Source organism: Pagrus major, chromosome 17 (genome assembly GCF_040436345.1).
Source record: "Pagrus major chromosome 17, Pma_NU_1.0".
Lineage (NCBI taxonomy): Eukaryota > Metazoa > Chordata > Actinopteri > Spariformes > Sparidae > Pagrus > Pagrus major.
The window spans coordinates 13,051,357-13,064,719 of NC_133231.1; the positions used below are offsets into that span (position 1 = coordinate 13,051,357).

At 41.7% G+C, this 13,363-nt stretch overlaps 1 protein-coding gene across 5 annotated transcripts in view; it reads right to left on the reverse strand.

Moving 5' to 3' along the window:
- Positions 1–646: 646 nt before the first annotated feature.
- Positions 647–13,363, reverse strand: part of LOC141011408 (protein MTSS 1-like) — a 50,199-nt gene continuing 37,482 nt past the window's right edge. For 2 of the 5 annotated variants that reach the window (XM_073484563.1, XM_073484562.1), the window contains 10 exons: positions 10,741–10,898; positions 10,372–10,479; positions 10,054–10,151; positions 8,410–8,539; positions 6,872–6,985; positions 6,245–6,487; positions 5,783–5,995; positions 4,831–4,990; positions 4,475–4,732; positions 647–4,287 (listed from right to left, as the gene is read on the reverse strand). In XM_073484563.1, coding sequence (XP_073340664.1) covers positions 3,743–4,287; positions 4,475–4,732; positions 4,831–4,990; positions 5,783–5,995; positions 6,245–6,487; positions 6,872–6,985; positions 8,410–8,539; positions 10,054–10,151; positions 10,372–10,479; positions 10,741–10,898 — 2,027 coding nt within the window. In that variant the 3' untranslated portion in view covers positions 647–3,742. Of the gene's footprint in view, positions 4,288–4,474; positions 4,733–4,830; positions 4,991–5,782; positions 5,996–6,244; positions 6,488–6,871; positions 6,986–8,409; positions 8,675–10,053; positions 10,152–10,371; positions 10,480–10,740; positions 10,899–13,363 lie in introns of all 5 variants that reach the window. The other 3 variants (XM_073484559.1, XM_073484558.1, XM_073484560.1) reach the window with 2 other exon arrangements.

Below are 13,363 nucleotides of genomic sequence, written 5' to 3' on the forward strand. Positions count from 1 at the left end.
AATATTCCCTGATTTATTTCAAGTCTTTTTTCTACGTCAGAGAGGCAGATTCACGATTTTGGCTGCACATTTATTGATCACGCCAGTTGTTGTCAGGCCACTGAGGATGAGAGGAGTGATGAAGGAGAAGCTGTAAATCAGGTTTAAGTGTTGAAAAGGAGCTCAGGCAAGAGCGACCCCTGGTGGCCAACACCAAGATTATCATCTGTTTATTACACTGATGGTCGCTCCAACAAGCACTGAGCTTGTTGACCTCAACCCCAGTGAGTTTTCCATTCAAATGTTGCACAAATTGTAATGAAAATGTCTTTTTTTTTTGCAAACTGAGGCTAAACAGGTGAACACCTGCCTGTCACAGCCTGTCAGGACTTGAGCTTGAGATAAGGGGCCACCTGGAGGAGATGAACCTTTTTGGTTTTTCTGACAACATACATCACCCTGATTTATGTGTTGTGTCTTTAATAACTTCAAATGTTCTTAACTGATTTGCCATTAGATTTTGTGTTTTGCAAATTATAATATAGTAAGAGTATAAAGTATTATAGAAGATTTTAGCCTCCTAGTTTCAATTAAAGAAAAACGAAGTATTTGACAGTCTTGGTACACACAGAGGGTTGGACACATTCAAGAAGTCAGTGAGCCAAAGCAAAATTTATACTTTTATTGTATTGCTAAAGCTGTCATTACACAAAAAATAACAATCTTTTACTTCCTGAAACAAACTGCATCATAGCCTGTTGAACTGTACAGGGACAGACAGAGAGGTCAACTCTCCTCAGAGGGGGAACAGAAGCTAAAAACCTAAACTAGAGACCAGGTTTAATCGTACTTTCAAACCCTCACAAACTATAAACTTCTTATTCATAGGATATACTGACATTTGGCAACTCTGATATAATATATATTTATGCTAGCAATTTAAATATGGAAATTACAGGTTTATAATACAAGTTTTAGACAGGTGGACGGCCAAAAATCATACAAAAACAAAACATATTAACATCATGAACAATATCGAGAACTGAATGCTGAGTTTCCCAAAACATCTGAGCAGTAATATTATCTTGAATCATGAAAATTAAACCGTTAAGGGGTATTTAATTTAGTATGCAAATGGGTTGATGATACCTTTAGTTTTTGTCATCCCCTCTGTTGCTGTTATTCCTCCTATTGTAACTTTCAATTACATCAAATACATAAGGAACCTGTTAAAAATAAAGAAACAAACTGGATTTCAATGCTTAGATGTATTTGGGAAACTCAGATTATAATAGACAGTGTGGGCAGTGTGCCATTTGTTCAAATCTTATAAGATGCCTATCAGATAAACTGTTTATTAACATTTTACCTGAAATCAGTTGTAAATAACTGGGGTACAAACACTTTCAATCACACTCAGGGAACAGAGATCAGCTCTGCATCATGCAAATGACCATTTGTCTCTAAATCTGAACCCATAATACTGATGCAAGCCTCTCTGTTACACAACTAAAACTTAACTTTTTAAACACATTTCTGACTTCTGTTGGTACCTGGAAGTCAGAGGAACTCACTGTGCTGCGATTATTAAATGCAGTTTATGCATGTACGTGTGAAATAAGGGACAAAAACATGAACAATTCACTGATGAAACAACACGTCATCAGATGGTACATGCACGGAGAGGAAACAACAGGAAACTACTCGGTTAATCGGATATTTTACATATGAGTATAAAAATAGAGATAGGAGAAAGAAAAAGAAGAAAATAAATTAAAAATGTGTGAGTTTTTGGACTAACTTGTACAGCTAATTAACATTTACACTTTCATACATCTTGTAGTAGCCTTGGTCTCACAGTGCTTGAACTGAAATTAAAATTAAAGTACAGACTGTAACTCAGGGATATTAATTGCTTTTAGCCTACTGTCTCACAACGCTGCAGTCACATCTGCAAATGATCTTAATGTTCATATAAAAAGAGAATATTTAAATGTGCCCCGGGTGACATGTATTTCTTAAATTATACACTGGATGTTCATGTAATTTCCTAATTTTTAGCTTGAAAATATCTGTACATACCAGACGTGTCACATTTGATGCTATTACAAAAAATCAAAAGACCAAAAATTGGAGATGACAGATGGAAAAACCTGATAAATTAAAAGGACATGAGCAGGCATGCTACATGCGTTTCAAAGCCAACAAAGAGTTCATATAACAGCAATCGGGCAGAACAATAAAAACTGTATGGCAGTACCAATTACACCTTTCTACTCATGTCTTTCAAAACATCAAAAATATTTTTTTTCTCATAACTTCTATAAAATGTTTAATAATACATATAAATTTGAACTAACATTGAGTTTGGACATGGCACATCTGTACTCTGACATTTATTAGTAATGTTATGAGCAATCGATGCGCAGCAGGTTGCAGCATGGCTAGTAAATGCTTTAGGAAAGAATATATAAGGGCTAATATATAAACACGAACCACTGAGGAGTTCTACAAAGCTCAGCATGTAGATAATGCAGATTAAATTATATTCATACTGGAAAAAAATATGGAAAAAAAAAACTGATTCACATCCAAAGTCAGTGGAGTTTGATGATCGTTGTTTGAAAACCTGTGAAAGATGTGGAACTTAATGATTCTGGCACCATGGAGGAAGGAAACATAGCAAAGATACAGAGAGCGAGAAGCACCGACACACTCCTCAGCAACAGAGACGTGCAAAAATTATGTACACATCATGTAAATACTAAAACAACTATAACAAAACAGGATGTGTAGTGTCTCTTAATGTCACAGCATCAACCATGTGACGCTTTAGTCACGCTGTAGTCTCCTAACACAAGTTATTGGTCACAGCCCTGCCCATGTTGGCACTGTGGACATCTCTCGTATTCAAGTGTCCTAGTGGAAGACAGCTTCGACAACACGGCACCCTTCTGCCCTCCATTTAAGCAGTCAAAGCAGTTCAGGAGATGCCAAATGGTGCGATCGACGGCGGACCACTGGAGCCATTAGCGCAACTGAATATTGCTCTCTCGATGCTGTGAAGTACTTGCATTGGCTGTTGTGCTCCTTCTGCCAAGTTGCTTGGCAGTTGGAATGCTTATTCATCCCACGGTGGTACAACACACTCCCTAAACAATGAGTTTTTACAAATCATACAGTTGAGTCTGTTTTAAACTGAGAATACACATTGTCCTTGTCCAGCCCTCTGCCTCAGAGAGAGTACTGGATACATGTCTGTATAATATGTCTTCGCTGTCCTCTTAAAGAAACAAACACACTGTGGTGTAATGCTACAAAAAACATCCTCATGTTTTTCATTACGCAGCTGCAGGCTCGGATTTTGGAAAACATTGTAGTGCTTATTCGAGGACCAATGAGAGAAACTAGGTCTTATCCCTACATATACAGGCTTCTACAATTACTCAACTTATCCAAGAATCTACCTCAAGTAGGCCTGTGATCCACTTAAGGTCCACACCAATATGTCAACATACCTCGCTTCACATAATTTCAATATATTTTCTTCCTTGAGACTTGTTACAGATGCTGTCTGCAGTGAGGTATTCTCACAGGTGGAAATTTACAGAATGAGAAACACTATATGTAGAACAGGTGTAATTGATTTCTCATACTAGCATAAGAAGCCTTTTGATTCTGTACATCACGTTTCTATCCGCAAAGCCTTTGACTTCATTTACAAGTATGTTGAAGGGTTAGCCTCAACTTCTATAACATGTCATCATGCGATACGTGGCGCGGAGCGATCATTGGTGAGGGTTCTCTTGAGCCTGACCCCCTTGCGAATGGCCACCAGCATGTTGCCTTCTCTCCCTTCTCCTGCCTCTTCTCCTCCTCCTTCCTGCCCTGTCTCACTCTGAAGGTGCTGCTGGTTAGGCAGGGGTACACTGGGAGGATTCGTTGTAGCCTGACCGCTCCAGGACACCATAGGCAGCGTGCCAGCATCCCCGCCTCCTGCAAATGTCGGAGAATCTGGACTGTCATCCACTCCTCCTCTTCCTCCCCCCATCTCCTCTGCACTCCTGCTCCCATTAACTGCTCCTGGCATATCAGGCACCGTAGGGATTTTTACAGGGATGACCGGCGTACGAATTGGGATGGGGCCTGTACCCCCAACTGAGCCTGAACGGCGGGCGGAAGGCTTTGAAGAGGGGGTGCGGCGGATTGTGGCAACTCCAGGGGTGACGATAACTGGACCATGGCCTGTAGAATAGGAGCCAGAGGCATTATGGGAGCTAGATCCAGAATAAAAGCCCTGACCTGAGCCTGCAATGACAGAACACAAAAGATCAGTCAAGAAAATTGATTTTAATACTAATAAAATACATTTCGGTACATTATAGAGCAGCTGCTGTTATTGACAAGATCCAACAAATACACAGCATCAAAAAGACAAAAATAGAAAGATGGAAGTGTAACTATCCAATTGTTACACTTCCAGTGCAGCCTGTACCTGTAGGGGTCGGAGGATAAGCTCCAGTGTGGATAGGTGTGGAGGGATAGGGTCCTGCGGGGTAGGCCCCCTGTCCAGGGTAAGCAGCCTGTGTGCTGGGCAGGCCGGCTGTGGAGGCTGGCCGCTTGCTCTGGAACATGAGCCTGTAAGACTGACTGATGTCACTGTTTCTGGGAATGGTGGAGGACTTGTCGAAGTCAGACTGCTGCTGCTCAGGCTCCTGATCTCCAGCCATTGAGAAATAGTCGTAATCTGATACTAAGAACAAATTAAAAACATAATGAGATGTTGTATATTCTGATAGTAGAGGATAAAAGAAAAAGTGGTTGGCTGTGGACTTTGAGAAAGTGTGTTACCTTGTGAAGGTATTGTGTCTTCAGAGCAGCACGGTGTGTTCGTCTGTGTACTGTAGCCACTGGAACACTGGATGGAGTCGCGACTGGACCTCTGGGTGTCCAGTTCCAGACCTCTGGATAAGGCTAGAGCCAGTTCCTCATGGGCCTGGATATCACCAGCCTGGAGTAATCACCCAGTGACAAAAACATTTGGTAATACGGTCAGACAGTCTGGCTGTCTGGATACAGTCAGGTACAATTCATTTAGGTCATTAAAAGCATTAGGTACAACTCATTAAAGTCATTAGATGGGAACATTAGCAGTGGAGGGCTCATTCATTTGCGCAAAATGGCATGACGACAAAAACATCAGCCTGCTAGAAGTTAAATGTGAAGTCACCTTAAAAACACAGTTGCTGTGTTGTTACTGTGCTTTGTCCAGTATTGGGAGACTTCAAAAGGTAAATAACTGCAATTTTTTTGTGGGAATTTGCAATCAGCTGGATATGGCTACAGTAAAGTAGTGATGTTTTCAAGCACATAGTTGAGAGTGAAGAAGCATAAAAGTGGACAGAATGTCTGAAAACATATGGAGCTCCTTTGCATCTAACAATAGAAAACATCAAAAACTATCAATCAGATGAATCAACAATTGACGGAGAGCCTGCAGTTGTGCTAAGGCTGACAGCAAACTTCTCACATGCTATTATTAAAAGTGACTTATTAGCATGACATGACTAGAGTCTACGAGGGGGGGAGAAGAAAGGTAATAATACAGGTAAAGTAAAACTGTTGCTAAAGAAGCACAACATAAAGGTGTGCTATGTGCTATGAAAAAAAAGAGAGACTAAACAACCACCCCAAAAAAAGATGACTGTCTGGCTGGATTTTCTAAATGAAGGCAGGCTGTGTTAATTACATTTAGACAAAGAGCTGCTGTAGAGAACACAAACAGTATGAGACTTCAACTGACCTTGAGAGGTGCAGCCACAGTCCTGTTCTTCTCCTCCACTGATGCTGACGTCTGGAGCACAGCCGGAGCTGGCGCTGAGGTTGAGATGGAGGCCGGACTGCTGTCATTACCCACACTACCATTAGTGTCCACTACTGCTGGGCTCTCCTTGTCTTTCTTCCTCCTCAGTGTGTTGACCATGGGCTGGTCATACGGGCCTGGCTTGGCCCAGTCCTGTAAAGACAGACATGTCAGTGTTGTGCTTTCCATTTCTCTGTTCAGCTTTGGAACAGAGAAAAATCTTTTCCCCCTTTTTGTTCAGCTCTTAGTTGTAACATCTTCAGATTTAAGTGAAGTAAAGAATCAAACTGATGAATTGAAAATGGATTTATACAGTCAGGAAAAAATGAACAAGGCTTGCACAAACTGTTGACAAGGAGGATGGGAGTAAGTTGATCATCAAAACCGAGCTCATGAACAAACCTTCCAGCTGGGCACTCGTGATGAGGGTACCATGGGTCCCAACGTGCAGTAGTGAGGGTAGTCTGGGAGCAAGGCTGAGGCTGGACGTGACCATGAACGGGTGGGACTGGAGGAGGAGGTGGAGGATGAAGAGGAAGCAGGGAAGAAGGGGAAGGCAGTGCCTGAACCTGACCCCAAACTCCCCCCGTTGCTATGGAGGTAAGGGGAAGTGGCTGGACTGTAGTGGTCATAACCATTGGATAACTGGATGCCGGTGGGAGGAGGGATTGTAACAGACAAACAAAACAGAACAAACACAGCATGGGATAAATTATTGAAATGATAAAAAAATCAAAGTAGACCCCTTCACTGAGGAGAAGAGTTCAAAGGAAAAAACAAGAAATCCAATATGGAACAAAGGAAATGGTCACAAATGCTGAACTGAATTAAAACTGGAGGGATGAAAGGGATGCACATGCACATGGAGTTTGGAGGGTGCTTCAACATTACTGTGATAAACTCAAGTCGATGAAATGTGTAGCCAAGTTTGAAGTTTAGTATTAGGAGGTAGCGGTGCGTGTAATGCTGGTACAGAGTAGACATTTATGAGAAACAGTGTAAGGTTTATAGTGGCTGAGTGTGTTTCACCTTGTCAGTAGCGTGCTGAGGTGCAGTAGCAGCACCTCGAGAGGAGGGGGAGCTGCAGTCACTGTGAAGCTGCCCAGTCTCTGACACTTCAGAGGAGCTGGAAGTGGGATAAGGCTGGAACAGCGAGGGCAGCAGCAAGCGGGCAATGAGACAAGACCAGACAGAGGGAGGAGAAAGAGAGACGGACAGACGTGTACAGAGGGGAGGAATTGCAAAGACAGACATGTCAGCAGGTAGACAGACATAAGCAGAGAGAAGCAGTTTGTTAGAGAGCAGTGGCAACTTTTCCGCAGTTCTCAGCAGTTAGTGAGTGAGTACAGCCAAGTGACTGCAGAGGCTGTAGAGAAGGTGCACTGGGAGTCATACCAGCATTAATTGCATGGACATCAGCAGTGTTGGAGTGTTAAAATGAAGCACAGGCAAAATTCTTCTTCTTATGGATGTATTCTCACAAACTCAACATGTGTCACATATTTAAAAAGGATCCATTAGCAATTAAAGCCCTGGTTATTTAATTAATATTAATAATATGATACTTAATCCATGCTACTCTCCAGAGGGAAGTTAAGGATAGGGGTTATTCACAGAACATCAGCCTACATAAAAGGTGTATGTCCAAAATGGATGGAAATAGAGAGATCAACATTAAGTACATGTCGTGTCCCTGCCTTGTTGGCCTTGGGTTAAGGAGTAAAGCCCTGAAATCCCTGTTTAACCATGAGCCTGTTCTCTTTCAAACGCCAACTACAGTAACTACACTGAGAATGAGGCAATCAGAGGGCTTATTCCTGGGACAGTACTGTAAATGGGTCGGGTATGGACTTGCCAAACCACCTTCACTGCATCATAAAAACTTGGAGTCAGACTATACCAGTGTGTTCTGGACAGGGGAACTGTGGTTGCTGGCGTGCTTACAAAACGTCATCTAGTGCAGCCACTCTCATGGTTGATCTCAAAACCACAAACCCCACGTGGACAATCCCCTAGGCAATCACATAGATAATCATCTGAAATCCTGTGTCAGATGGTTAGATAAAACTGACAGAATGAGCCCTGCTGATAGAGGCACTTCCTCAGCTCTTGTAATTCTGTTGACACTGTAACATGTCATTTTACTGTGATACATTTAATGAAAATACAATACGCAGTACGGTCAAGCCTCTGCAAGTTTAACTGAACCACACTCTGTCACAGCGGTCGGCTCTTTAATAGCAGGATAGGCCTGACCTGCTTTGCCCTGGGCTAGAATGAAGGCAGACTAATTTCCTGTGCATTTATGCTATAATAATAGCAGTGAAATGATTTCACCATGATCACATACACTTACTGCTGCCAGCTAACTGCCTCTCTTTGTGGCTTGGGAGATGTGTGAGAAAATAGTTGTGTGGATCGCTGATTTGGGGTTTTCTCTCTGTCTCCGACTACAATGACTTGTAAATCATAGAGCATATGCGGTTTTATAGTCTTGTCTCAACCATGTGTGCATACTTAGAGCCAAAACTATGGTTAAGTGTGGGTAGCTGAGGTTTTTTTCTTACCTTTGTTTCAGCTGGCATTGGCGAGGATGATTTGGACGACGTGTATTGGTCGTGTGATGAAGAAATGAAGCCCGAGTCGTGGGAGGAGATGCTAGAGAGTCGAACTGGGGCCTGCTGGGGTAGCGTGGAGCTGCGGTACCGATGGCGAGGGTGATGGTGGTGGAAGAGGTGGTGTGAGGAAGAGGAGGAAGAAGAGGAGGAAGGAGAATGAGAGTGAGAGCCACTGGATCCCCTGGAGTCACTACTGTTAACGCTGTTCAGACTACTGTGAAAGGGGAAGGGGTGAGGGATTAGGGGAGGACCAGATGAAGGAGAAGTTTGCCAGTGACAGGCGGGGTAAAGAGAATCAAGTGCACCCAAAAGCCATGGATAAAAGAAGGAAGGATAAGAAAGAGATAAAAGGAATAATAGGGAGGGAATGAAGGCAGAGGATTGGGGGGAATGTGGAGGAGACAGGGTGGGAAACAATTAACACAGCACACCAAGATGCAGCAGGCAGTGACTGAGGCCAATCCAATCAAAACAACAAAACAAACCAACAGAAGAGGCGTGATATCATAATGACAATAATTACAGGCAAGAAATCACAAGATTTCATGCCTTTGAGACAGCCTTTTAAGAATCTTCACACAGAACAATCATGAAAAGCAAAAACAGCGTAAACATTGGGTTTAATTACTGTGTGAATTGAGACTTGAAAGCGACAATTTGAAGCAGATGGTATATTGCAAATTCTGTACTATGGAAAATAGATACAATATGTATCAAATCATGTATAAACTTAACAAAAAAGTGCACAAGAACAAGGGAAAACTACGCAAAATGTGTTATATATTGGAAGGAAATAAAATCATAAAAGCTGCTGTCTCACAATGATTTGTCAATTTCAGTGAAAGTGAATTTCTGAACAGTTTTCAAATGCGAAGCAATACAGAACCCAGGAATAAAATGTCTTTCTATAAACCAGAGCAGTTCAGGAAAAATCATTGGGAGAACACCAAAAAGCACAGAGGACAGAAGATCGAAGACACTGTCTGAACAGCAAATGCAAAAGTGCACCAAGTTCTCTAACCTCTAATCCTGAGTTTTTCTTTTATCTGATCCTGTCATTTTTCGTACTAACCATGCAATATAAAAAAATATTTGCGTGCTTTTCCTTTAAGGTCTACTTAAAACAGTTTTTCTCAGTGAGGTGAATTTATTAATAACTATAACTAACAAAGAGGAGATGAACCAAAACATTAACTACTTCAGCTCATATTGACCACTGGGTGGCAGACATAGATTGGGCAACATGAAAGTTGTTCTCTGTTCTTGTTCCCCACCATATAACACTGATGTTAGCAGTCTCCTGAGAACACTCAAAATGATTGGTGGGGTCAACAAGACACATTTGCCCATTTTAGTAGAATCTGCATGTATACATGTCAGGCTACACTATAATCTCTAACTTGACCAAATATAGACATTGTAAGTGGTTTCACCTCAATGGCTGACCATGATTTTCCGTTCAACATCATTTTGAAGCACTCTGGATCTCAACAAGGCTTTATGGGTACAGCAGGTAAATGTGTACTTGAGAGACAAAGCATCTACCCATTTTTTTTGTGGCCATGAGTGTTGTTATTGGCTGTAGGAGCTTACCTGCACATGCTAGACTTCCTGGACATAGTGGTGCTGGGGGATGAGGGCGGCGTTTGATATGACCAACCGTAGTCTGAGCCCTTCAGGTCCAAGATCACCTGAGCAGGAGGAAAATTAGTCATACTCCTTATTCGTTCTTGTGATGGGGAAAGGCATTAAACAAATATTTTTTTAATACAAGGAATGTAAACCTTAAAACAAATCAAAAAGTCATACAGGACCAAAACAGGATTTTATGTGTCAGTTGGATGAAGGTCAGTGGTTTTAGTTTCAGTTCATTGTTCAAACAGTGTTTCATCTCTGATGTTTTTTCCTCACCTGTTCACTAGCAGGGGGAAGCTTGTGAGGGTCAGAGGTCAGCGCTTTGAGGTCATCAGAGATCGCTTGGAGATGTGTGACCTCTCCCAACATAGAAATCTCCTCGTCCTAAAAGAATAAATGGCACAGTCAGAAGAGATTTTTGTGTAGTAGAATGAGCTGAAAAAGGTCCTCTTTAGATAGCAGCAGTAGTATAAAAAACTTATCAATGGTGGTCTGGAGAACAAAATATACATATTTGAGCAGTGTGATGAAGTAGAGTGTATGAAAATTCGTCTTTCCAGTCTCTAGGACTAAAACAAAAAGCAAAGATGTTCACTCAGTGCTTTCTTAAGACTCATTTATCTCTTTCTGCCCGGCTGTACTCACCACTACAGGCCGCAGCATGGCCACGAACCAGCAGAATCTCTGTCTGTCCTCTATAAGAGCCTTTCTCAGGGCCTGCTTCTCTGTCTCTTCCAGCAGAATGTATTTATCACTGACATCCTGCATGGCGCTGTCCAGCTGGGGTTGGATATCACCACGACCTTGGGAACATAATGGACACAAACACACACACACACAGACAGAATATATACATCATTGGATTACATTATAATACCTCACAACCTTATACCTTATATACCTCACAACTCACAAGAGAACAAAAACTGCTCTATTTATTACTTCACAATAATCAAAAATCAAGGTGCTGAGATAAATCTGACCACTAAGCCTTCCTTCACAGCACATACACAAAAAATAATTGAGTTATGCTGCTGTAACATGCATGGATATTCACAAACAATATGATCATGTAGCAGTGAAACAACACTTCTCTCTGGTGTTGGCTTTGGACAGTTACTACTGCTCCATGTGTTATCTTTTCATTGTGGACATGGCTATCTTCAAAGCCAGCATTTGACTGTCTCCACTACTTTTTGGCTATCATCTCAGCATGAAGGGCCACTCTCATCATGAGAGTGTTTCCTGTCTCTTGTTCAGAGGTGGCGAGAAGGTTATCTACTGGTGCTTGTCTCGAAAAACTTAAATCTATTATGCCAAGATAGCCAAAAGTGAGTTTTGACTATCACTCCACTGCCCTTTGTCAAACACTTATACGCTGTGTGTGTGTGTGCGTGTGTGTGTGTGTGTGTGTGTGTGTGCGCGCGCGTGTGTGTGAATGCCTGTGTGTGTTTTCATGAATGACAAGAGTGCAAGGTACCTCCAAGACCATCTGGTGTCTATATGTGGGTTTGAATATGCATATATAAATACAGGAACATCTCAGAGCAATGACAATACCAAGGTTATGCTGTTATTCAGCACTATTCAGTGGCTGCATGCATTTCCATGAGTGTGAGTTTGTGTGTGTGTGTGTGTGTGTGTGTGTGTTTAAGAGAGGATACCCTGAAGCCAAATCAAGCCCTCGAGTTCTCTATAGAGGCAGGAAGGCTGGCGACTGCCCAAGATGACATACAGCAGGCCTCAAAGGCATTATCTAACCACTCAAGCTACACTTACACACAAACATACACACACACACAGTCTTGACTTACATCAAGTTACATCAAGGTTAAACCCATAGTGAACAACTCTGTGGTCTGTCGGCCCGCTCTTATGTCTGGGCACAGATAACAAACTGGCGTCTTTCGTTGACATTAGCCGAGAGGACCTATATCATGCAAATCAGTAGTAGAGAAACTCAGCTAGAGTTACACAGGAAAATTGTCCTCACCTCAAATGTAAAACATAAGGATGTGTGTCCTATGTTGAGGACAAAGCATCAGCTCTTTCCTCTCTGATATGTCACTGCAGTCTATACATTATACATGACACAGCATGTGGGAAGTTCTGTTTCCACTGCTTTCTCTCTCCAATCAGTCGACTAGACCACAGTTACAATGACAATTAACAATGGCTTCAAGCACACACACACAAACTAAGTTGATGGAAAAGCACCAAATGCAGACTCTCACTGTCATTACGTGCCTACTTGTATCAGTGTAGCTGACATTAGTGAGAACTGACTAAATGTTTAAATCACAGAAGTCCAATGTGAATGGGTGAAGTTGCACCACTATGTATTTTGGGTGGATGCAACTCTTTAAAAAAAAACGTGTGAATACTGCTCCATTAACCGAAACACCAAGTTATCTTCATATTGTTTGGTAAATATATCGATGACATAGTCAATTCAAGGTCTAAAATTTGCAGTATCGCTCCAATTTTTAAGTACATATGAGTCTAAGACGCTCCTTAGAACTAAGTGGTTGTTGACAGACAAAGACAAACTTCCATTTTCCATTTATAGGGAATCCACTTCATCAAACTTGGTGGGAACTTTGGTGTCTGAAACTCTAAGAGGAATGTTAGTTATGTGTGTGTTTATGGCAGTTCTTACTATATTACAGTATGGAGACCATGATGGCATAGATGGACTGTAGACTGGAAAGTCCAAATTGCAGTATGTATTTTCAGTCTCATATACGTAGATCCGAAGGCCACCTTTGAGCAGACAAGTATACAATTACATTGTACAAGGTTTTTGTGGAGAACTGGCTGTATGGCTGAGCCTGAAAGAGCTAGGCTGGCCTCACTCATTAGTCTGGTTTAAAAAGTCAGAGTTATTAATTTCCCTCTGGGAGAAATTAGTTCTTGTTGCCAAGGAAATTACTTGTAAGCTGGGCTGACATTTTAAATAATGTTTAAATCAGTAGTTATAAACAGCTGGCCAATAGCTATTGAAAGGTTATGCCAAACCCCCCCCCCCCCAAAAAAAAACATGCAAATTGTTCAATCCAGCAAGACACCAAAAGAGGCTCTGAGTGAATGTAGGCTCTGTTGTAATGCTCAGTGAAATATTCCTTTCACACCACAGCTGTGTTTTCATTAACCCTGTTTTCAAATTGAATAAAAAACAATTCAAACTTGAAGCCTTAGTTGGCCTCAGTGTAGAAAAGTAGCTTTTTAAGTCCCAAAGCCAGCGATGCTGTGGTGTCTCCTTGGCATG